The 26237-nt window shown below is 39.6% G+C and overlaps 1 protein-coding gene and 1 pseudogene across 3 annotated transcripts in view; one reads left to right on the top strand and one right to left on the bottom strand.

Moving 5' to 3' along the window:
• HECA (hdc homolog, cell cycle regulator) overlaps positions 1-26237 on the top strand; it is a 190043-nt gene that overhangs the window by 135058 nt on the left and 28748 nt on the right. Inside the window, exons 4-5 of one of the 3 annotated variants that reach the window (XM_058735464.1) lie at positions 16646-16727; positions 20048-22011. The exons of 1 other annotated variant lie outside the window; for it this stretch is intronic. In XM_058735464.1, coding sequence (XP_058591447.1) covers positions 16646-16727; positions 20048-20085 — 120 coding nt within the window. In that variant the 3' untranslated portion in view covers positions 20086-22011. Of the gene's footprint in view, positions 1-16645; positions 16728-20047; positions 22012-26237 lie in introns of those variants that run through there. One more of the 3 variants, XM_058735463.1, reaches the window with a different exon arrangement.
• LOC131514957 (phospholipid scramblase 1-like) lies at positions 15605-16722 on the bottom strand (annotated as a pseudogene).

Below are 26237 nucleotides of genomic sequence, written 5' to 3' on the forward strand. Positions count from 1 at the left end.
TACTTATATACCCTCACCTGGGCCTTAACCCTAACCCTAAGATCTGAGAAAACCCTAACCCTAGATCTGAGAAAAAATAAAAAATAAAAAAGAATGGAATATTACTCAGCCATAAAAAATAATGAAACCTAGCTATTTGCAATGACATGGATGGAGCTAGAGAGTATTATGCTGAGCTAAATAAGTCAGTCAGTATATGATTTCACTCATCGGTGGAATTTAAGAAACAAAACACATGGGCACAGTGGAAAAAACAAAAAAAAGAAAGGGAGAGGCAAACCAAGAAACAGACTCTTAACTATGGAGAACAAACTGATGGTTACCAAAGGAGATGTGGGTGGTGGGGGGATTGGGTCACATAGGTGATGAGGATTAAAGAGCGCACTTGTGATGAGCAAGGGTGTTGTATGGAAGTTTTAAATGACAATATCATACACCTGAAACTAATATTACACTCTATGTTAATGAAATGGAATTAAAATAAAAACTTAAAAAAAAAAAAAGTAGTGCTACTTGGAGCTAAGTTGATTAGATGTGCACATAATAGAATAGTGATGGCACCAAAATGACAGTTATCCAGATGATCCAGAATAGGCTTATACATTTTCAATTATTATTGAAATGAATACAAACACACAAACTTGTAGCTCTCTAGAATCCTTCTGTGGCCTGGTAGAGGCCCAAAGAACTGGGAAGGTAAAGAAAACAAATCAATAGAGCTGAGTGTTTTATTATAAAATAAACCTTTGAGCTATTGTAAGGAATATATATTTTTTGAAAATAACATTTTAATTTTTATGCAAATATTACAAGAAAATAAGAAGTCACTGATGGTAAGTTTACCACAAGAAAAAATAATCCCTTGTCCTCCTCCTCACCCTGTTCCTCCAACCTTGTCATATTCCCCAGGGGTAATAATATTAAACTGTTGCAGGTATTTCCCCAGTAGTTTACTTTCTCATTTATAAATAAGATGCTGATATTGCTGTCAACTCATCAGTTTTTGACATTACCTATTTTCTTCCCATAATAATAGGTAAAGATTTTAGCTATACCCCCTTTTCCTCATTTTCTTCATTAAGTTACAACTCAATTTTTAATTCATATTCTATATTTTCATTATTGAAATAATGTTCACTGCTAAATTGGGTAAAGCACTGACTATAAATAATGCCATTCTTTTGTAACTTTTTGTTTTTCCTGGAGTTAATGATTACTTTTTCTTTTCATTTGCTTAGTATTGAGGCTATTCTGTTTTCCCAAACTGCACAAAAGTTCTGTAAAATGCTTGCTATGCAATTTTCCACAAGATATAATCTATCAGATAATTTATACATTCTAGTATTTTCTTGGCGATATCACCCCCATATACAAACATCCCTAGACCCTTGACTTTCTGCTGTAGTCTGGTTTGGTGACTTTCTCGGCCTGCTGCACAGCTGTGGTCCTAACACTTCCCCTGATGTCATCCTGGGAATTCCCTTTACCTTTCTCTTGTTTCCTGATTCCCATTCTTCCTCTTTCTTGGTGTACTTCCTCATTTAGTAAAACATGCTGTCTGTTGGCTTTCTGAGAAAGCATTTATGGGGGACTTTGTATGTCTCAAATGCCTTTTCTCTACCCTTATACTTACTTGATTGCTTGGCTGGATGTAAATTTTTTTACAGAACGTAAAAAAAATTTTTTTGATAAAACTTTTTTACATATCTATTGAATTTTTAAAGGCATTATTCCCTTGTCTTTTAGGTTTCATTTTTTTTTTTTCTTAAAGGGTAAGGTCATTTTTATTTTTGATCTCTTGTATGATCTTTTTTCTTTTTTTTCTTTTCCTTCCCTTTGTGGAACCTTTAGAATCTTCTCTTTATCCTTTATATTCTGAAGTTTCACAATGATAAAATTTGATGTGCATTTTTTCCCCCATTTATTGTGTTGGATGTTTAATGGTTTTTAAATCTAGAGACTTACAGCTTTAACTTCCTTCCCACTTTATCATTGTTGCTCACCCTCTTCCTCCTCTGGGCCTCATAACTCTGAGTGCAGTCTTTCTGGTGAAGCTTCCCCAGAGAACAATCCTCAGGTATCCTGAAAGGATGGAGAGAGGTTACTTTACTTTTTTAGGTGCGATTGGGGACCCTTGGGTCTGACCATTCTCCTAATTAAAAACCAACAACCAAAACCCAACCCATAAAATCAGCTCTACTAATATTTTTGATAGAACCTCTACTTGCTGAATATTAACCTCAAATTCTTTAGTTTTTTCAAAATATACCAAGAAAAGGGGTGCCTGGGTGGCTCAGTCAGTGGAATAGGCTCAGGTCATGATCTCATGAGTTTGAGTCCTGGGTAAGGCTCTGTGCTGACAGCTTAGAGCCCGGAGTCTGCTTTAGATTCTGTGTCTCCCTCTCTCTGCCCCTCCCATGCTTGCTCTCTCTCTCTCTCTCTCTCTCTCTCAAAAATAAATAAAATATTTAGAAAATATTGAACAAAACAAAACAAAATCTACCAAGAAAATGATATTGCTTCTAATTTTCCCACTGTCTTTCCCTCATCCTGCTAAACCATTTCTGTGAAGCACCCTTTTTCTGTTGGATCATTTACTATTATGTGTTTTGTTCTAGTCTTCATTATGGTTTGAGATTTACAGATTCAGTTCTGGTTTCATTGATGTTACAGTTTCTTTTTCTTTTTCTTGTTCTTGTTTGCTATAGAATTTTAGAGGAAAAAGAGATCAGAAAAATTTTTACAATGCCACCTTGGAATCAGGGAGATCTGTTTAATCATTACAGTGATCCAACAATGAAATGAACCACTACCCAAAATCAGAAGCTCCAGTACCAGAAATATCTCATAAAGTCTTGGTTGGTTCTTTCTTTTAAAGACACTGAAGAAGAAATTCCTACCTGGGGTGGGAGAGACTTAGATTAAATGACTCACTTAATACATCTTTCAAATATAAGAGTTTATTAATTCTATACTTTTTTACTATGGATTTAAGGGAAGCAGAAATCATGTAATAATTAAGATTATATGCCTGAAAATCAGGCAGGTTGCATATTAATTCTAGATCTGTCTTTTACTTAGACTATATTTTGACTTCCTCAGTTTCCTTCTCTGTAAGATAAGGACTACCTATTTTATATGACTGTTATAAGACGACACAACAAATGTGGTCTATATAATGAATACATAATCTATGTTAACTAATTCCAGTAATGATATGCTTAAGTGAAGCCTGTGAAATGGAAATTAATATTTTATACACTAATAGTATTTTGGAATTGTTGCCGTCTAGAAACGTTTATATCTGGGAATGTATTGTATTATCTCTTGGTCATGGTATGCCTGGGTTAGATTGGCTTGCGGTGAGGAGCAAATCTTTGTAAATTCTGTTCCTACTCATCAGACATCATCTCTCTGTTTCTGGAAAAGGGGAAAATGTAGGACTGTGGCCAAGCAGAAATTATTTTCAGTTAGTCTGAATTCAAAAGTAGGCAGCAGGTCACAATGGCTCGATTCTTACGGTGATGCCTCTTTAATTTGCACTAGCTGTGCACAGGTGGTCTTCAGAAGTGCAATTATGATTCACTTCCTATGAAAAGAATTTGGTTTTATTAATTATAAGCAAGAATTAGGCAAACAAAGATTTTCTCTAGACAGGGCAATGTGAACTAGCTTTCATGAATAAAATAAATCATTCGAAACTTGCATAAATACTGGGTGCTACACTTGTGCTTGGAAAGAGCTCCTCTTTTTAAGTGGCCTTATTTGATTACAGTTAAAATTTTTTTCATGATAACAATTTGATCATGGATTTCTTCTTATAAATAATGCGGATAAATTTTGGAGTCAGCTTCTTACATGGATTCTCTGTTTAATCTGAGTTATGATTTTGCTGCATGGATTCTACAAGGGAGACTTGGCTTGCGTCAATATTTTGTCCAAGGAAGACAGAATAAAGTCTGTCACATTGTATAACATTGGATATTTCATCTTGGAAAAACCTCTCCCTACTTCATTGCCGAATGTCGTAGAGATCTGGGAGTGTGGGACTGTGTGTTGCCTTGTTCATCTATAATGTGTCCACTGAGGGTAGAGCTGCCCAGGTCTGCAGCAATGACATTCTCCTGGAACAGGCTTCACTGTTCCATCGTCTGAGTGCCAGCAAGTGGGCTCAAAGGCCGCATGGTTGAAGCATGGAGACATGTCTCCCCTTAGTCCTGTCTAAAACGTGTGTCATCAGCAGTTTGCCCAGCAGAGTTCTAGGATGTTCCTTGGGTGGGGGGTCTGCTTGTTGTTGCAGACCAGCAGGAAAATCCTGCTCACATTTGAATATTCATAACAATTCTGGGGGCAGAAGCTCCTGAACTCCAGGGGGACTGTTACTTTCACATCCCACATCCTCTGGTTCATATTCCCTAGAGGAAATGTGGAATACACACCCCATTTGAAAGAGCTATGATCACAAGATACCAAAATTAATGGCAACAAGAAGGCAGTGATGAAGGTTGAAAATGCCAATTGCTGATGGTCCCAACTTTGAGGTTGCCAAGCCCACCCACGGTTTTGGACCGACAGGTGTATCCTATCCCCCAACCCTCCCCCTCTTCTCATGCTTCCTTTTTCTGGGATTTGATGGCTTTTGCAGCATCTGCAGAATCTTGACAAGGGAAGGGACCTCAGAGATTACCTTGTCATCTTCCTTGGACTCAGAGGTTTTGTCCAAAGCCACCCTGACCTGTCCTGAGGTAGACGACATTTTGAAGAAAAATAAATCAGCCCTTCCTAATAAGCTAGCACTACTTGTCACTAGTTAAATAAAGGAATAGTTTCCCAAAATGATAGATCCATTGTGTTTTACCACAAAAGCAATTGTGCCTCCTTTCAAAGATTTGACAAAGGCATTTCCTTCAAAACCCTTTTTTGAGGTTTGGTGACTAATGACTACAAGGTTCATCTTTCTCTTCTCTGTTTAGTATCAAAGGTTCTTTTGATTCTTCTTCATGAGTGTCATGAGGCTCCTCTTCCCCTGCTGATCACAGAGCAATTCTCAGAAAGGGTCTAAGGTTGAACTTGTGTTTAAGGAAGACTGTCATTTTGATGTGTTAAAAAAAATAGGGGTGTGGTGGTTTTCTAGCGACAAGCTGGTGGGTTCTCTTTTCCTTCCCTCTTGCAATGCAGTTCTTAGCATAGAGTCTGGACCTATTTTTTTTTTTTTCAGTTTATTTATTTTGAGAGAGAGAGAGAGAGAGAGAGAGAGAGAAATAGAGAGAGAGGGAGGAAGAGAATCCCAAGCAGGCTCCATGCTGTCAGCATAGAGCCCGATGCTGGGGTAGAGCCTGTGAGATCATGATCTGAGCTGAAATCAAGAGTCGGACGCTTAACTGACTGAAGCACCCGGGAGATCCCATGGATCTATTTTGAAATTCTAAGCATGTTATTTTCCTCCCAATAGTTTGATGTGGATATGATAGGATCTGGAACAACACAGACCCTGAGAATGGCAGAGGTGGTCGGTGGGATAAGATCAGGTGGGCGAATGCTTAGACTCTAACACCTTACTTTTTGAATCCTTTTTATTATGTCTCTTCCTTACTTCCTTTTAGTGGTATGGGATGCCTAAGCTTTGTTGTTTTAGAGACAGACCATTAACTGAGTTTGCCTGCCTATCTAGTCTTTAAGAGCATTTCTTCTTTTTTTTTTTTAATCTTTTTTCAACGTTTTTAATTTATTTTTGGGACAGAGAGAGACAGAGCATGAACGGGGGAGGGGCAGAGAGAGAGGGAGACACAGAATCGGAAACAGGCTCCAGGCTCCGAGCCGTCAGCCCAGAGCCTGACGCGGGGCTGGAACTCACGGACCGCGAGATCGTGACCTGGCTGAAGTCGGACGCTTAACCGACTGCGCCACCCAGGCGCCCTAAGAGCATTTCTGGCTCTGAATAATCACTTACGTGACTGGTTGTTCCTGGACTAGATTAATTTACCATTTGTGCTCCTTGGTTCAATTTCAAGGCCTGGGGAGGAAGCACCTTACCTTTTCCATTCATCTTTAAACGATTTTGTGGACCCATTCTATACCCATTTGGATTTGAATTAACCAGCAGTGGTCCCATATTGTAGTTGGATGCTGTCAGAGCTGGCTTGCTGCCTAACTCCAACGGTCATTAATGAATCAAAATAAAGGGTCCCCACCCAGCTTTGTGCATCATGGTGGTCCTAGGTTCACTATGGCCAGATGGAATCATGGTATCTGGGAAGGACAAATTCCTAAGTGTCTTTCTCACAGGTACTCAAGAGAGGTTGCAAAAGCATTAAAAACATGAAGGAAAAATTCAAGGAGATCTTCTCACGTTTCTGTAGAGTGCCAGCAATCACAAAAGATAATAGCGTTAAGCACTTTATTGGGAAAAATGTCCACTATGATTAAAAAGTAGTGATACTCGGCTGCCGAGATATGAGTGCCTCAGCGAATCTCTGAAACCTCTGCTGTTGCTCTTAGCCCTGCATCTACCTTCCCGAGGCATCCCTGCAAACCACCATATATCCCTCCTGCAGGGATCCCAGGAAGCCTTCTCTTGGTTGTCTAGAAATAAAAATAAGTGCCTGAGGCATGATCACTGTATCCCCATAGATTAGAAGAGGACAGCCTAAAACTAACAGGTTTGAGTTCTCACCAAAGGAAGTGCTGTCCTGGGTGTCCCCAGTGAATGAGACAAGGGATGTTAACCAGAAGGAATCTGTTCACAGGAATGAACACTTGAACACGGCCTGAACCTTACTTTCAGAGTCATTGGATGGAGATAAAGATCAACTAACTCCCCCCCAGAGTGCATACTAAAATATGTATCATCATAAACTACTCTATACATTAACAAAAAGGATTGTGCCTTTCCTTAAACAACAACAACAACAACAACAACAACAAAGCAAAACAAAATAGGCAACTAACGTAAGTTTTTAAAATTCACAACTTAAAATCCAGAGATCTTAGAATCTAAAGAATGAGTGTCTTTTGAGGGGAGGCAACAACAAGTAAACGATTAAAAAAAACATACACTTGGGGCACTTGGGTGACTCAGTAGGGTGAGAACCTCACTCTTGATTTCAGGTCAGGTTACGATCTCATGGGTTTGTGAGATCAAGCCCTGCATTGGGTTCTGTGCTGACAATGCAGAGCCTGCTTGGGATTCTCTGTTTCCCTCTCTCTCTCTCTCTCTCTGCCCCTCCCCTGCTCATGCTCCTCTCTCTCTCTCAAAAATAAAATAAATAAACATTAAAAAAACATACACTTAATTGAAATTATGAAGCTTTATTGGTCAGAAGTGTGTATGAACAATTTGTATTTGAATATTTTGCTTGAATGGCATTATGTGTCAATGTATGTAGATAAAGTTAAATATTATATGAATTATGCTGCTTTAAATGAATATTTTTTTATACCATAGATTTAAGCTCAAAAAGAGACATTTGACTTTGTGCTGATAAGAATGAAATAAGGCCAAGGAAGGGATGGGGAGCTTGGGCCTGAGTAAAGTTCTGAGATGGGAAAAAAGTGGCCATTTAAAATGCGTCATAGTGGGGCGCCTGGGTGGCTCGGTCGGTTAAGCGTCTGACTTCGGCTCAGGTCATGATCTCGCGGTCAGTGAGTTCAAGCCCCCCGTCGGGCTCTGTGCTGACAGCTCAGAGCCTGGAGCCTGTTTCAGATTCTGTGTCTCCCTCTCTCTCTGACCCTCCCCTGTTCATGCTCTGTCTCTCTCTGTCTCAAAAATAAATAAACGTTAAAAAAATTTTTTTTAAAAAAAATAAAAAAAATAAAATGCGTCATAGTAGCAAAAGCCCCAGTTCTGGAAAGATAAAGGTTGAGCAATAGCAACAACAAAAAATAATCTGGTCGTTTTTCCAAATTGGGTCATTCTGGATTAAAAACCCGTTAAATTTTGAAGTGTAACCTTTCTGCATCATATAATGAAACTGGGAAATTTAGTATGATTTGTGGTTTTCTCTGTAAGGTTAAGTGACATAGATTAGATTTCTGCATAAAAACAAGCAAAAATAGGGGCGCCTTGGTGGCTCAGTGGGTTGAGCTTCCGACTTTGGCTCAGTTCATGATCTCATGGTTCGTGAGTTCGAGCCCTGCATCGGGCTCTGTGCTGACAGCTCAGAGCCTGGAGCCTGCTTTGGATTCTGTGTCTCCCTCTCTCTCTCTGCCCCTCCCCTGCTTGTGCTCTCTCTCTTGCTCTCTCAAAATTAAAAACATTTAAAAAAAGTGAAAATATGCAATTTTGTTAGGTAAATGTGCATAATATTTCTACCAAACTGTCCAATTTTGATATATTCTGCATATTTTCTGATATTCTAAAGTAGTTTTTGGAAGCTTGAATTCATAACATTTTAAGTAACAGATACTTTTATTTATTCAGAGGCCTCTGAGAAACTCGAGTTCTATACTGGTATCATCTGTAATTAAATTAAAGACATATGTATTTTTGATTGATAAGTGAAATTTTATCAGATGATATATTCAAAATATATGAATGTTTGATCGTAGGTCAAAGGAGACTTTGTGTCTAAGCCTCCAAAGCCCAAGTTTACATGTAATGTTATTTGCACACAGCGCCTTTCCTTGATCTCTCTACAGAAAATTAAACACTTTGAACTGACTTGGTCCTAGAATGAAGTGGAACTAAGAGAATCAATTGGGTTCCTAAAATGCAAATAAAACATTCTATGATCTGTTAAGCTGCTAAGGAAATGAGGACACGGTGAATGGTATATACAAGGAAGTGCTTGGGGCTCAGGAAGGGGAGGGAGATACATTTAAAGAGTATCAGGAAAGGGCAAAATTTGGGAGAGCTAAGTTTTAATTAAATGTGTGAAATAGAAATTACTAGAAATTAGAGAGGAGTAAGAAGAATCGATTTGCGCAGCATGCACTCATGCACTTAGATAAATGAACTTGTATTTTTAATTGCACAGTATTAGTGGACCACAAATTAAAACTCTTTCCATCCTCTCAGAGTGGACTGGACTAGTTTTGTGCTGTCTTCTGAAGCTGAATATTAGCATTAGCACCAAGAAAGGAGTAGTGACCCAAAGCCTCCACTTGCCAAGACACGGAATTGGCAGCTGTGAGAATGCCGAGGACCTCAGACTCTAAACCAATTGAAACGAGAAACAAACCATTTGTCAAACAAGCATCTACACAGCTACGAAGAATGAAGACTGCAGAACGAACTTAGAACCAAGTAGCTGGAATGCACATCCTTTCCAGGATCCCCTCTCAAAACAAAAGTAACTACATATAGAATGGTGTACTGTATTCAATACTTCATGGCTCATATTGATGTTAGGGTGAGTCTTTTGGGGCTCTTAGTCAAGTAAAGAAGATAAGAAATTATTCTTACTTGTAGAAGAGAAAAGGTGCTATGATTATAGGATTTCTCAAATTAAGGAGGTACATCGTAATTTAAGAACAGAATTAGAAATATTAATGTAAACTTTAAAAGAAAATTTTTGCAGGGGCACCTGGGTGGCTCAGTCGGTTAAGTGCCCAACTCTTGATCTCAGCTCAGGTCTTAATCTCAGGGTTGTTAGTGCAAGCCTGGCATTGGGCTCCACCATGGGCCTGAGCTTTAAAAACAAAAAAAAGGAAGAAAACATTTGTAACTTTGATACTGAAATAACCTAGAAGCAATGTTATCCCATGCTGCGAGCTATTACTTGGTCTCTCTGTTTTTTCACTAAAAGAAACTAAGGGTCCTTGGAGAAATATCTCAGTCTATGCATGATCCAGGTATACAACTTGGGTAGTTGTGCCAGAAAGAAAGCTTTCAAAATAAATATAATTCATATCTAAAAGACAAGAAAGTGCCTAAGTGAAGTGCAAAGTTGTGACATTAAAAATGATAATAAATCCTTCAGTCCCCTTAAATACATTTAATCTATTAAAAAGCTATGATTCCCTAATGATGAACAAAAAGAAAAAAAGATAACTAAGTATTTGAAAAAAAGATGAAGGGACTAGAATTTATCATTGCTGAGCCTTGTTATTTACTTGGCATTATTGGCTTATTTATTGTACGTATAAAGATGACAGAAATGAGTTAATCCTAAATGTATCAGTTAGAAGGCATTTTCTGACACAAGGTAAGAATGTCATTAGAAAGACTCCATAACTTGTGACTCTAAGACAGAAGCCATGGGAAATACCCAAAAGTCATTGGCATCACTTGTTTTAAAGTTTTTTAAAAAAATTAAATTCAAGTAGCATTGGTTTCAGGAGTAGAATTTAGTGATTCATCACTTACCTGTAACACCCAGCGCTCATCCCAACAAGTGCCTTCCTTTATGCCCATCACCCGTTTATCCCATCCCCCCCCACCCAACACCCCTACAGCAACCCTCAGCTTGTTCTCTGTATTTAAGAGTCTCTTATGGTTTACCTCCCTCTCTTTTTATTTTATTTCTTCTTCCCTTCCCCTATGTTCATCTGTTTTGTTTCTTAAATTCCACATATGAGGGAAACCATATGATAATTGGTGTTTCTCTGACTTATTTCACTTAGCATAATACACTCTAGTTCCATCCACATTATTGCAAATGGCAAAATTTCATTCTTTTTGATCGCTGAGTAATATTCCATTGTATATATACACCACATCTTTACCCATTCATCATTCGATGGTCATTTGGGCTCTTTCCATAGTTTGGCTGTTGTTGAGAGTGCTGCTACATTTGTATCGCTCTTTACATGACGCAAAGAATGGGAAAGAATGTATACCATGCAAATGTCTTTAAAAAGCAAAGGTAAGACGCAAATACCACCATGGGGAACAAAAGAGGGTGAATTCAACAGGAGGAGCAGGACAAGAAGAATTAAAGGGGCAATGGCAAGGCTGTCAGCCCAGCCTGCTGGTGAACATTGAAGCAGGACAGGACAAACCTTAGGACAAAAATAAATGCAAACAAAAGAGAAGAGGCTGAGGTGGCTCACCAAGAAACTATAGAAGACTGCCCTGCAGAAGCCAGAGAAACTGAAAGTGAAGTCCAGTTAGTGTCATATACCCGGTCTCACCTGTGGTCCTGGCATGTCTCTTCTTGTTAATTCAGAGGTATTTGTACCAATCGTCTTACAAATGCAAATTTTTTGGTAGCTCTAGGAGGACATTTTAAAGAGAAAAAAAATCCCACCCCTTATACTACCTTTTTCCTTCTTTTTACATATTTAGGTAAGTGCTTTTTTTCCTTTCGCTACAAATCTTCTTTAAAAAGTGAATGACTGTCTTGTGTTTCTTTTTCTTTTTTTAAAAAAAAAAATTTTTTTTTTAACGTTTATTTATTTTTGAGACAGAGAGAGACAGAGCATGAAGGGGTAGGGTCAGAGAGAGAGGGAGACACAGAATCGGAAGCAGGCTCCAGGCTCTGAGCTGTCAGCACAGAGCCCGACGCGGGGCTCGAACTCACGGACCGTGAGATCATGACCTTAGCCGAAGTCGGACGCTTAACCGACTGAGCCACCCAGGCGCCCCAACTGTCTTGTGTTTCAACTTAACATTCCATAGGCTGCAGAAGTGAAGTCTCAATAGCCATGATATGCAGTATAACTAAATAGCGATTTGAAGCCATAATCACGTATTCAGCATGACAAGTATTTTAAATGACTTACTTTTTTTTAAAAATCCATTTTTAAAATAGAATTGCTTTCCCAAATGTCTGCTTCCTGTGCCGTCTTTGGTGGTTGTACTCCAGTTTTCCTTATTACTTCATTCATGTGCTGTCAGAGAGTGGAAATTTTTGTGTGTGTGCATTAAGTTGTAATTTGGAGGGAATTAGGTCTAACAGCTCATTGATATTTTAAAATCTTGGTATTTGAGATCCTCTATTTAAGAAAAAATTTGCCTACACATTGTAAGATGGAAAGCTACTGGAAAAATTGCTATGGATTACAACTCATGAATTGTTAAATTTTCAGTGTTTATATTAAGAATTACTTGCAAGTAGTTTCATAGCGTCTATGGACTGATCATGGAACAGAAAACATTGATTATGAAAAAATTAAATGGGAAGGCATCTGCATATTTTATGATGTTTTCAATTTATAAGTCTTTAGACTCAAAGAGATGTTTACATAGCTTAAGAATCCCGAGCACATCAGATGGAGCATCCTAGATAGGATCTGTAGATTTCTATAGGTAGATGAAAGAATTAGAAATTGTTTATAATATAAATCCAGGAAAGTGGGCTAGATGATAACTACTATAGAGTTATGGAATTATTAGCATGATTACTATGAGTAGAGTTTTGCATTAATTCTCAGGTCTTGGGAAGGATCTAGATCTTCCATCGGTCTCTAATAGTAATAACTAGTAATAACTAGTAATAACTAGTAATAGTAATAGTAATTAATAGTAATAGTAATAAATAATGGTAATAGTAAGCTCAATTAATTAGAAAGGGAACCATCTTTCTCAATAGGTATGCATCTTTTAATCCCCAGAAGACTTAGAATTAAGTTTAGAAAAATTTAGAAGAATCAAAACAATTTATTAATACTAGTGTCAAGCAGGAGCTGTAAGATCTACCTAGGAGAATAGCCATGATTACGGCATTTCATCCAATTTAATTACCATGGTCTATTTGCCTATAACCCCACTGGACTTGGGAACAAAGACAGCGTGCTTTATCTCAGCAGTCTTAGCCCAGTGCCTGGCCCAGAGTCAATGCTCAGTAAATTTGTATGAAGAAAAAATAAGGTCCTTAGGGTTGTAGAGAGATTTAGTTCTCTCAATATGTTCCTCTGAGGAGATAGAGAAAAGTGTCTCATTCCAGTACCTCCGGGCTGCTTCCATTTTGGAGGCTCCCTCCTGCAGCCATTCTAGAATGTAATAGAAATAGAGGGAAAAATTTCTCTGACGTTTTTGATGTTTAGTCCAGGGCATGTTTCCAGAGGGGAAGGGTCAGACTTCAAGGATGCCCCAGCCCTTGACATTCTCTGTGAAAGGATGTGCTGTATAAAGATCTGCCCGCCAGCAGCTGTGCTTGAAAACCATATGGTAAAGCCATGGTGACAGTTTTCCTTTCAGACCCTGAGTAGGCATTTGGAATCAGGAGCGATAGACAATACATTTCAAATCACTTCCTCATGACAGCCCTTCAGATGTTTGAAAACCTTATCCCTTCTGGGCAATGATTCCTGCTTCAACTGTTCGCCATCTGACACAGTCTTCAGACCTTTCCTCCCCTAAATTTTCTTCCTCTGTTTTGTCCATGTTTCTTCTGTGTATTGCCTCAAGGGTCTAGAAATAAACAGCATATACAGGCTGTAGCCTGACCGAAGCAGAGATCAGGGGACCGTTGTTGCCCTTCTGGCCACTCCACATCCATCGTGGCAAAGATGTCATCATCTGCTCAGCAGCCCTGTCACGTTCTTGACTTTCGCCATACTTGTGGCCAACTCAAATCCCTGTGTTTTGTCTGATGTTGTTGTTAATGTGGTATGTTTTAAATATGATTCTCTAATTCTGTGCTTGTGTATTTTGAACCAAGCTGCTGCTTTGAACCTAAGGATTTAACTTGTATTCCTACTGAACTGATAGGTTTGGCTCACTATTCCAACTTGACATTTTGGAATGATGATTCCACCATTAAATGTTTCCCATTCCAAGCTTTTGCCATGTGTACTTTTGATAAGCCTACTGCCGCATTTTCATCCAAGTTACTGAGAAAGGTATTGAGTGAGACAAGTCGAGGAAAGAGCCCAGAGCACACCACATGCTCAACAAATAGTTACTAATTAAATCATGACTCTGATAGAAGGAAAAGTTGTAGACTTTATTGTCTCTACTACCATACTCGGGCAAACATGTGCCCCTTTATTTATCCTCAGAAAAGCATGCACTATATTTTTCAAAGGGAGAGTTTGCTTGCTCTTCTAGAGGTTTCCAGGACAATCTTATTGTTCCCATTCATTCTTTCTCCATCCCGTTCATTCATGCGCAGACAGGATTCAATATTAATAACAGAGGATATTTGTAGCATCATCTATCAGATACGCTGTATACGAAAACACCCCAAAACTTAGGAATCTAAAACAATGACTATTTGTCATAGTTCTGCTGGTAGATTAGTCAATTGTGCTGCAGTCACCTGGACTTAGTCACACGGTTGCGCGTAGCCGAGAGACCCTCAGGGTGCCAGACTCAGCTAGGGTGAGTGGAATGGCTGGGTTTCTCCCTTCATGTGGTCTTTCATTTTCAGGGATGCCTACTTAGCTTTTTTTCATCTGACACTGGCTGCGTTTCAGTGGGAGAAAGTCCTATGTGCAAACCCAAATCAAGCTTCTGCTTCAATCATGTTTGCTGTTGTCTCATTGGTCAAAACAAGTCACATGACCGCATTCCAGAGTCAGTGAGGAAAGGGACAACCTAAGGTTGGATATAGGAAGTGAGATTTATTGAGGGACATTAATGTAACAATTCATCACAAGCACACATGTTTATAGCACTTTCAGAATTTAGTTTATCATGCCTCATAATTTATGTTTCCTTATAATTAGCTTTAGTGGGAATCTGTATGGCTATAAAACTTAGCATGTAATACTAGAGTTTTATGAAAAAGGACTCAGTATTGGGTAAGGATACAAAAACTGAAATTAAAAATTTCCAGTTTAAGTGGCACTTATACATATCTGCTAATATTTGAATAATATTTTCCATTAGTTATTATCGTAATGATTAATATATCAAAGTATCCACCTTGCTCTGCCCATGCTGTAGTTATAGTGGGTTGACTAAAATAGATTATTTATCTTTTTATTCTTGGAGAATCTGAACAAGTAGGTTTTTTTTTTTTCAATTTCAAGTTTTTATTTATTTATTTAGCTTACAAAAGAAGTTTAATATACTGTGATCGCTGAACAGAAAACAAATACATGTTTTATTTTTCTCTGGTAATATGAATATTAAGCATTATTTTAACATAATTGTAAGAGAAACAAATTATATTTGTTTTTAACTTATTTGGATATACAGTATTTGCAAAATAACATAATTGTTATTTTTTTTCACCTACCGCATTAACAACAACATCAGACAAAACACAGGGATTTGAGTTGGCCACAAGTATGGCGAAAGTCAAGAATGTGACAGGGTTGCTGAGCAGATGATGACATCTTTGCCACAATGGATGTGGAGTGGCCACAGGATGTGAAATAAATCAGAACTATGTTTAATAAAATGCACATTTATATTTTAAAGTTAATAAGGACTTAATTTGGTGTAAAAGTTGAAAATAAAACAGATTATAGTTCAGAACAACTTGCCACAGGAAATTTCATGACTAAATGTAAAACTTAACATGTCCTTTCTCTAAAATACACAATGAAAAAGAAAATGTATAAAACAAAGCAAGATGCATGAAAACATTTATAGGTAAGTGATATGGAAAATAAACCCTATAATTTGAAAAGTCATCGCATATACCAGGCATCACAGTAGAATTCACAAATGCCAGAAGTCACTTCAATAAAGAAAAGAAAACCAATTAGTTTTTCCTTGACATAGTCCCAATAAGCACACGGACTTCACACTTTCTGAGGAGGCTTTCATTAATCCCCTACCACACTCCTTCTTTTTATTCTTTGTTTCCACTCCTTTCAAAAAAACGTGAAATCAATGAGGAAACATGCACCAAGCATTACGGCTTTCATTTTCACATCAAGGTCTAAAGGGAGCTGGATACCAAAGCTATCAGCATCTGTAAATGCCTCTCTCCAAAACCAGTCCACTGCTTGGAAATCTTGCCAACTGTAGTTTCTTCATCCAGAGATTTAATCTCAAAGTCAACATCTGCACAACAGCTGCACCCAACACATGGACCAATAACTTTTAGTGCATCCTCTCTCCTCTCATTTTGAACTGTAAACCTTGGCAGGAATGGATGCCGGGTCTGAGTAACATAACCTACAGGTACACGAGGAGGAGTGTGGACTTCAATCTCCTGAAGGCAGCAAGGGCAACAACAGCTTTCACACCTTAGTGGTCTCTCCAGAGTTATAGCTTCTTGGCCCATATTATCAATAATCCTCATGGCAAAAGGCCGAAAAACCCCACAGCAATTCCGGGGACAGCAGTCTGTATCCTCTGCTGCAAAGTAAATCTTCTGTCCAAAGCTGTTCTTAATTTCATATTTGTTATTAGTTTCAAAACCTGTTATGACTTCCAGAAGCTCAATTTGTTGGTGAACCAGTATCTGATCTATCTGACTTAAACACTCCAATCCGGGTGGACAGCCTGATGGAGGTGTGGTGCTGGCATCCATGGTACCCCCGCAGGTCCACCTGGTTGATTATACACAGGCTGGGGTTGGACAGGAAACCCTACTGGGCCAGCACCTGAATAACCAGCTGGTGGAATTGAGTAGCCAGCCTGAGGGCCAGGATAGCCAGCCTGGGGGCCAGGATAGCCAGCCTGGGGGCCAGGATAGCCAACCTGGGGGCCAGGGTAGCCAACCTGGGGGCCAGGGTAGCCAGTATGTCCTGCAGGTCCTTGGGGTGCTGCTGAAGGACATTGAGGGGGATAGTCAGATGGTAAATGTGTTCCTGGGCGAGGAGCATTCATTTGTCTATTTTGCTTTTCCATGATTTATAGAGTTCTGTGGCTGCAGGTGCTCCATGCTGCCGAGAACCTCCGGGGTGTGGGAACGCTCTCGGTTTCGTTTCCTGGATCCTAGGTATGCCACAAGTTTTTACTTAAATTCTAGTTAGTTGATATATATGGTAAAATTGGTTTCAGATATAGGATTTAGTGACTCATCCTTAAGTATAACACCCAGTGCTCATCACAACAAGTGCCCTCCTTAATACCTGTCACCCATTTAGCCCATCCCCCATCCACCTCCCTCTATCAACCCTCAGTTTGTTCTCTGTAGTTGAGACTCTCTTTGGGTTTGCTTCCCATTCTTTATTTTTTTCTCCCTTCCCCTATGTTTGTCTGTGTTGTTTCTTAAATTCCACATATGAGTGAAATCATATGGTGTTTTCCTTTCTCGGATTGACTTATTTCGCTTAGCATAATACACTCTAGTTCCATCCACATCATTACCAATGGCAACATTTCATTCTTTTTAATGGCTGAGTAATATTCCACTGTATGTATATACCACCTTTTCTTTATCCAATAATCAGTTGATGGACATTCGGGCTCTTTCTGTAGCAGGGCTATTGTTGATAATGTTGCTATGAACACAGGGATGCATATGCCTCTTCAAATCAGTATTTTGTATCCTTGGGTAAATACACAGTAGTGCAATTGCTGGATCGTAGGGTAGTTCAATTTTTAACTTTTTGAGGAACTTCCAGGCTATTTTGCAGAGCGGCTGCACCAGTTTGCATTCCCACCAACAGTGTAAGAAGGTTCCCTTTTCTCCACATCCTTGCCAGCATCTATTATTTCCTGTGTTATTAATTGAACAAGTAGCTTTCTAAAGGCAATATTGAATTTATTTTCAAAATTTTAATTCTTCAAAATGTAGGAATTTCAAAGCCTAAGAAACAATAGTGTCATTTTAGCTGTATAAATGTCTTAAAAACATTTGTGATAAATTAATTTTGCCCGGACATGTGTTTTAAGGGAAACTTGCTCTCAATTAGACAAAGCACACAGGTCTGGGAACCAAGAGTAGAAGTGGGGGTGTCCACTGATACCTGGGCTCTGTTGCATTCAATATTTTAGAATCCACGTGAGCAGTGCCCCCACAGGACTGCAATGGTTCTATGAAAACTAAAGCTGAGACTCGATACCTGGCTACTTGGAGTTCTACGTACCATTGAACAAAGAGGCAAATAGGCAAGAGGAAGGGGAACTGGTTGGAGTCACTGATTTTGGCTATCAGGGACATGTAAGGTTGTCACTATGTAATGGGGACAAGAAAAAGTATAGATGGAACCTAAGTTGTACATCTGCCAAGCTGCAAAAAATTAATGAAGACAACGACATCGTTATATTGGAAGGGCCCCCAAAGCCAAACCCTGGCCAAATAAGATGCTCTCTGAAAGAAAAGGGAAAATGAAGTAGATGGTGAAGAGGAAAGTCACACATACCATGTATCATAAACAGCTTGTGAAAAGTTATAGATGGGACTATTGTTGCCTTTACTTGTATTTACTTCTTTATTTTGCCATATATTTCAAGTAATTTTCTCCCTTTCTTTCCTACCACACTGTTGTGTATGTGTTGTTAGCGAGGAGATTATATCATCACTAGAGGAGAAATAAAATACCACCAAGAATAAAATATTCAATTTGGAATTGACTGCAGAAACTATTGAGACATTGGGCCATTTCCCTTTGGGAAGATGAGCACATTTTTTTACCCTATAATGGGTCCGTGTTATCAGGCAGGAGGATTATTTTAATGTGTAGATGTTTATTTTAACATAAGTGACAAATGGTGCATGTGGGTGTTAAGAAAGCAAAGTGGTAGATAGCAGGGAGTTCTTGCCATTTTGTTGGGTGCCCAGCATCTGAATCTTTTTTTTCCATTTCAAACCTCACTCACAAATGAATCAGTCTTGGTGGGGGCAGAGTTCCGCCTGCCCTTGTTATGGTAAATGGGGCATACGTTCCATTTCTTACCTGGCTTCTAGGAGTGAGCATATGACCTAGCTTTGTCCCAACATAAGCCCAACTGGAACTTTGAATCTGGGGAAATACAAGAACAAAGTTATGCAGGGGACAAAGATTATTTCCTGGGGTGGTGGTAAGTGTCCAGTGGGTAGGGTCCAGCAGTCTCAGTGCTAGTGCAAGAGGTTTTAGCAGCATAATCTTAATCAGAGTATTTCTGAGCCAAGGCTCTTCTGCTTACATTTCCTTGATTCCTTACCATTTTACAAATCCAGTTCTCCATATTTCTTAGAGTCAGTAGGTTAACTATTAATTTCCTTTCTGTTTGAATATGCCAGAATCAGCTTCTGTCATCCACAACAGGATCTCTGAACAGTATAAAACACAAAGTACACATCACAGGACTTTGTAGACGCACATTAAACAGTGATGTCTTTGCCCCCTTCCTTTCCTTCTTGCTCCCCTCCCAGTTGCATTAAAAGCTCTTTAGATGCTGATTTCTCTAACCCCTCCAAAAGGAGTTTAGTATGTTGCTTTGTACAGATAGCAGTTAATATTGGCTCAGGCCTAAACTGCACACTTAGCGAAGTGGAATTCATCACTAATTCCTCAAAGGTTCTAGATAGTGGGAGAAATAAGCCCACCGACCCAATCCAAGGAGGGACTGACTTGGCCCAACCTGAAGTGAGGCTTTAATCAATGTTCTTGCAAGCGGGTGTCTGATGGACAGGCACGATCTGGGCAGTCACAGCAGACAATTTATCTCCTACTGTGCAAGTCCTTCCTCTTAATCCTCATTGGCTGAGTACTACGGCGGTTATAGCCTTACCCGGAAGTCGCCTAGGCCCATGGAAGGCAAAAAGTACATTCCTTGAGGTGACACACAGACTTCAGTTCTTTGGCGCATGCCCATTGCAAAGCCCGTGACAATAAGCTGGTAAAATAGAGAGGGGAAGATGAACCGGAACCAGGAAGTGAAGTGTCCAAGGGTTTGGAACTCCATTTTTGGTGGGGCGAGGCGTGGTGGGGGAGGGGAAGGTTGTAAACCCATTGTTAACTAGACAGCACTGCTTTTATTTGGTATTTCTGAAAATGAATCCTCTCACTTACCCCTCACAGATAGCATGCATGATAATACAAAACTGCACTGGCAAGCAAACTGAAAACAGAACTGGTGATGTAGTTGTGGCTAGCTTCTTTGGTTACAATGTTGATAACGCTTAGATGGCAGGAAGAGTTCAGTATGTTTATTTTTACCTAACAAACAATATGGGAATTCCATCTTGAAATTTTGCTTGGAGCCATAAATTTCTAAGAATGACTGATTAAAAATGATCTTCCTACACACAAAAGAGGGGAAAAAATAAACTGTGGTAAATTTTTTTCTTTAGTGATGCGCTTGAAAATTACTTCCTTTCTTTCTTTGAAGGCTGTGACGATGAGAAGCCATCTTGGAGGCTGCCATGAACAGGAGGGTTTGAGAAGTCCTCTTTATGGAGGTCACATTTGAATGGAAATCCAAATGATTAGACAGAATTAGCCATTCCAAGCACCAGTGCAGAGGGTCCAGGCCGAGGAAGAGCAGGTATACCCCCAGCATTCCTGGCCTTGACTCCTACCCTCCCCTTTTGCCTTCCTCATCCAGGCTTTGTGCTCCCCCAACATTTTTTCCTTCTTAGGCTATGGAACTGACATTCAATTTGGAGTTAAAACATCCTTCATTAGAGATGTGCTACTTTCCACAGCACAGTCTTTAACATTATTATTGTTATTTTTAATTTTTTTAATGTTTGTTTTTGAGAGAGGCAGAGAGAGAGAGAGAGTGAGTAAGGGAGGGGCAGAGAGAGAGAGGGAGACACAGAATCTGAAGCAGGCTCCAGGCTCCGAGATGTCAACACAGAGCCCGACCCGGGACTTGAACTCACCAACCGCAAGATCATGACCTGAGCCGACATCAGCCGCTTAACCAGCTGAGCCACCCAGGCGCCCCAGTCTTTAACATTATTAAACAGAATACTTAGTGTCTCAGCATGAAGCATTTGCAGCTGGTTTCTCCAGCCATGCCCAGAGATATCCAAAGGGAAATGATTAGGTTCTTGACTTTGAAATGCTCATTAAAGTGACACCTTGCAAAACAATGATATCTACCCTAAAAACAAATTCCCATTCCCACCACTCAATCTATCAGATGTAAATTTCTGGCAGCTGAAGTATCGCCATTCCATCTATCCTTCCAATTATGAAGCTTTCAGAGCGAGTTCAGACCACCCAGCTACCTAATGAAGAAGAATTTTAATTGCAAAAAGGGACACTTCCGTGTCTTTTCTTTTTGGGTAGCTTTTAGTATCATTGCATGGTCAACTAAATTGCCATTCTGCCTCACTGCCAGACATCGTCAGGTCTTACTGCATTTTTTAATAAGTACTAGTATATAATAACTAATGAAGTCATTATTTAAATAACAGTTAATCGAAGGCTAAGGCAAGAACACAAGTTTTCCCACCTCCAGAGGAGCTAGCTGGCCCTATACCCCACTGACCACTCTGCTTCTTGCGTCATTGAGAACACTGGTTGTCAATGCAACTCTAATGCTTTTTGAAACCTCGATCAGTAGAAGCTGGAAAAACTTTTTAAAACGTAGCAAACATTTCTGCTAAAATAGAGGCTCAGCTTATTTCTGAGCCATACTATTATTTCTCAAAAACCCTCTTGAATGGATAATTGAGTTATACAAATGTAAATCAAGCATCTGTGGGTGGATCTGCAGGCGGGAGGACATTGTTGCAGAATGCTCTGTCTGGTGATGCAAAATGTACCATGTCCTCAAGCCCAGGCCATGCCTCTGAGATTTGGCTTCGTGATTTTTTTTGGAGGGTTTCTAAGATTATGAATGGAGAGCCTGCTGCTGACAAAACTCTTGCGTGAACTTGTGAAGCTGCATAGGCTCTTCCTTAAGTAGTTTGTGGGGGTTAGTTTTATTTTTGCATGCGGCGCACAGACCTGGAGTGACACTGCGTTATTATGTTTGGTGTCATTGTGCTGATGGGGTCATGATGCAAGGCCACCCTCCTGTGGTCAAGGGCAGGACTTTCCTGTGAAGGAGACATTTCTTCTTTAGTTATTCTTGAGCAAGAGGAGCCAATCATAGGACCTTAGACTTGAAGAAGGGTAAAAACCATTCTTTCTTAACTTGTCTTAAGTGACCTATACTCCTAGGCACAGTTATGTTCAGAGCATTCCTGGGGTTAGAATAATTTGACCCTGACTCTATTCACTTTGGCTGGGAGCACCCAAATGGACCCTGAAAACAAGTTGAGACTAAACTGTAAGAGTAACCACCTCTAGTAGCATTTGTAAGACACCCTTCAATTGGGGGCCACACATCAAAGAAAAGACAGTATACTTTCGTCATCTGCTGCAGTCTGAACTTAGCTGCATCCCTCAGTTAAGGGAAGGGTCTGTCACCTAGGCTGGTTAAGCATTAGCAATGGCCATTTTCCATAGTGTAGCTTCTTCTGCCAAATGGTGATCTCAGAGCTCCTACCAGAAGAGAAAGGGAAAGGGTGCCTTCACCAGGAGTTTAGTTTAGGCCAGAATACCCACATGTGGGGTCTGTTGTAGAGACATATGTTGTGGAGACATATATGACAAAGCTCTGTGGTGCTTTCAGAAACAACTAGAGGAAATTTGATGTGGGAAAGTCCCTGCTGTTATGGTAAATTTTTCTGGTGATATCCGATTGATTTTTTTACACTTATTTTTTAAGACTCCTGTGTGGCAGGCAGCCTTAGTATTCATTCATAAGATTTTTCTCCCCCTACAAAATGGGACCTCAAACCTTATAATAACTTTATCTAGAACAATACTATACTAAGTAGTTTTTTTTTTAAAGACCTTGTTACTGGCATGAAAGAGACTATGTTATTAGTAAAATTCATGATCTTCGCATTCTTTGGATGAAGCCTGCATCCGTGTAATTGTTTGTTTGTCATCTCTCTCACTGAGAATACTACTTACATGAATGACATAATAAAGAAGCAGCTATTTGAATATAAATTTTATAGAAATAGAATATTTATGGCATCCCAGAGAAGTTTGAGTTTCAGATTCTCTTCAAGCAAAATGTATTATAAAAACTGTTAAAAGCAAGGATGGATATTCAGGCAAGGGAGCTTGAAATTCTTTTGAGAATAAAACAAATGATGAAAGGAAAAGAATTTATTCTGGAACGAACAAAAGGTATGCAGGCCATTTTTTTTTTTTTTTTTTTTAAATCAGAGTTCCTTTTGTGTGCTGTTAGAAATAAGCCATTTAATCAAGAGAACTGCAGGGGATACTATTTTAGACACGGACTTTACAGAGAGAATTTGGATTATGAGATTGAAGTTACAGGCCAAAAAGAAACAGAATGTATAAATGGTATAGGTATAAATAAATGGAAAGAAATTCAAGAACTAAATTTTATAAAGTAATGATAATAGTAAAGTCTCTTTCATCTGAAATAATAAGTGAAACATGACAAGGGGAAAATATATTTGGTAAGAATATATAGAGAAGAATGCAAACATCTTGTAAAGAAATTTCCACTTCTAGCTATGCCAGAGTAGTTTATATCAGATTGACTCCCTTCTCTTGACAAGAATAATGACCAAAAAAAGATAGTAAAATGTATTAAAATTTAACAGTTCCCCTCTCCAAGCTGTTGGAGGCATTAGAGAAGAACTAAGGTTGTTAAAGATTAATAGGATTATGTCCTGGAAAGAAGAGCAATGCATTGATGCAAATATGACATTCTTTATTGGTGATCCTCTCAAGTCATTTTCTAGTAGGTAGGTAGCACAGGTGAGACGCTAGACAGAGAGAAAAGTCTCAGAACTTTTGATGCTCACAAAGCTGGGCATCAGAGCTGGGCAAGAGTTTGGGTTCCATATGATCAAAGAAGCTAAGACTTTAGAAATCAAGATCTTGGATTAAAGGGAATTACAAGGAAGTGAGCCCAATATTCTGCAATTCTTTTTTCTTCAGTGTATTTGATAAGCTGCACAGGGTGGGAATATATGCAACAATGCAGAAAGTGGAAACTAAGTTTAAACAGTTTCACAGTGTTTGGAGAGACAGAAATACTGGATTCAGACATTTCCAAAGATCTCTTGGATTTCAATCATCTCAGTCCCTGATTGGATCAAAGTGATTCACAACTCCTTTGACTATCTCCTAGGAAACAAATAAACAAAACCCCCATCTTCTTTCAAGGAGGATAGTATCCAGAGTATATTAGTATTATAAGGATAGTATCCTTATAATTCATCATTCACAATGACTGGCATTCGATCAAAAATTATCAGACGTTCCAGGAAACAGGACAAAATGGCCAATACAAAAGCAAAAAGAATACAAACAGACGCTTGGTTGATCTATATATCAGAGTTTTAAGACAGTCTTTTACATAATTTTAATGAATAGGTTTAAGAAAATAGATAAAAAGAAAATTCTGCCAGAAGACTGGGACCTATAAACACAGTCGAATCGATGTTCAAGAGTTGGTAAAAATTAGATCTCATCAGATGAGTTTAACAGTAATTAGAGCAGAGGATCAATGAACTGACACATTAAAAAGAAAAAGGTATGGGGCGCTTGGGTGGCTTCGTTGGTTAAGCGTCCGACTTCCGCTCAGGTCATGATCTCGTGGTTTGTGAGTTTGAGCCCTGCGTTGGGCTCTGTGCTGACAGCTCAGAGCCTGGAGCCTGCTTCAGATTCTGTGTCTCCCTCTCTCTCTGCTCCTCCCCTGTTCATGCTCTGTCTCTGTCTCAAAAATAAATAAACGTTAAAAAAAAAATTAAGAAAAAGGTGAAAAATACAAAAGAGAGCAAGATATATATAACAAATGGTGAGAAGTTCTTGCATATGTGTAATTGGAGCCCCAGAAGGAGAAGAGGGAAAGAATTGGGGAATAAGTAGCAAATGAAGAGATACTCATGGAGAATTTTCCAAAATTAGTGCAAGTAATCAAGCCAAAGATTCGAGAATCTCCGTAAAACCCAAGCACAGCCAGGTACATTATAGTCAAACTATTTAAAATTAAAGACCAAAAGAAATTATTAAAAGCATCTAGAAGACAAAACACATCTCTTCCAAGGAGAAATGATCAAAGTGGTGAAATCCAGATAATAATGGCATGCTATATTTAACTTGCTGTAAGAAAACACTGCCAACTTAGCATTCTACAAGGCATTGAAATTATCCTTCAAAAATGAAAATACAGGAAAGACATTTTTTTCAGACAAAATCTGAGAATATTTCTTGCCAGTAAACTCACATAAAAATTGATTGAGGTAGAGATACCCACAAATATTAAGTTACATAAATGGATAGACTAAAATGATGCATTCACAAAAGATAGTAAACTTTTGGGGGGATTTAAGAAAGTGTAACTTTACTCAGGATTTATTAGGTTAGTTTTCTCCTTTATAAGAGGAAAAACATGAGAACAAATAATCCTCTGAATGAGTACTTTACATTCATTGATAAATGACATTCTGGGCCAGCTTTTAAAAATTTATAGAATTTGACAAACAATTATAACAGGAAATGATGGGCAAATTTAGAAAGACTTAGCAATAAATGACATACTGAATGGCATTTAGCTGGATAAAAAGTGAAAACATTATCAGCTTAAAAAATACCTTTCTACTACTTTCTACATTTATAAATATTTTGTTTATGGCAATAATAGAGAACTGAAATATTTTATAACTTGTGGTGGATACAGTGCTTTATGTCTTTATTTAAAATTAAGTGGGGGGGATCCTGGGAAGATGGCGGCGTAGGAGGACGCTGGGCTCACCGCGTTTCCTGCTGATCACTTAGATTCCACCCACACCTGCCTAAAGAACCCAGAAAACCGCCAGAAGACTAGCAGAACCCAGTCTCTGGAGCCAAGCGCAGATGAGAGGCCCACAGAAGAGGGTAGGAAGGGCGGCGAGGCGGTGCGCGCTCCACGGACTGGCGGGAGGGAGCCAGGGCGGAGGGGTGGCCTGCCGGCCAAGCAGAGCCCCCGAGTCTGGCTTGCAAAAGCGGAGGGGCCAGACAGAGTGTGTTCCGACAGCAAGCGGAACTTAGCATCTGGGAGGTCACAAGTTAACAGCTCTGCTTGGAAAGCGGGAAGGCTGGAGGACAAAGGGAGGGAGAGTTGCTGAGCCCCGGGACGACAGAGCTCAGTTTGGCGGGGAACAAAGGTGCTCACCAGCGCCATCTCCCTTGCCCATCCCCCAGCCAAAATCCCAAAGGGAACCAGTCCCTGCCAGGGAACTTGCTCGCTCCGCTCAAACACCCAACGCTGTGCTTCTGCGGAGACATCCCTCCGGCAGCGGGTCTGACTCCCTCCCGCTGCCACAGGGCCCCTCCTGAAGTGGATCACCTAAGGAGAAGCGAGCTGAGCCTGCCCCTCCCGCCCCCGTGCACCTTGCCTACCTACCCCAGCTAATACGCCAGATCCCCAGCACCACAAGCCTGGCAGTGTGCAAGTAGCCCAGACGGGCCACGCCACCCCACAGTGAATCCCGTCCCTAGGAGAGGGGAAGAGAAGGCACACACCAGTCTGACTGTGGCCCCAGCGGTGG

This window comes from Neofelis nebulosa, chromosome 6 (assembly GCF_028018385.1).
Source record: "Neofelis nebulosa isolate mNeoNeb1 chromosome 6, mNeoNeb1.pri, whole genome shotgun sequence".
Lineage (NCBI taxonomy): Eukaryota > Metazoa > Chordata > Mammalia > Carnivora > Felidae > Neofelis > Neofelis nebulosa.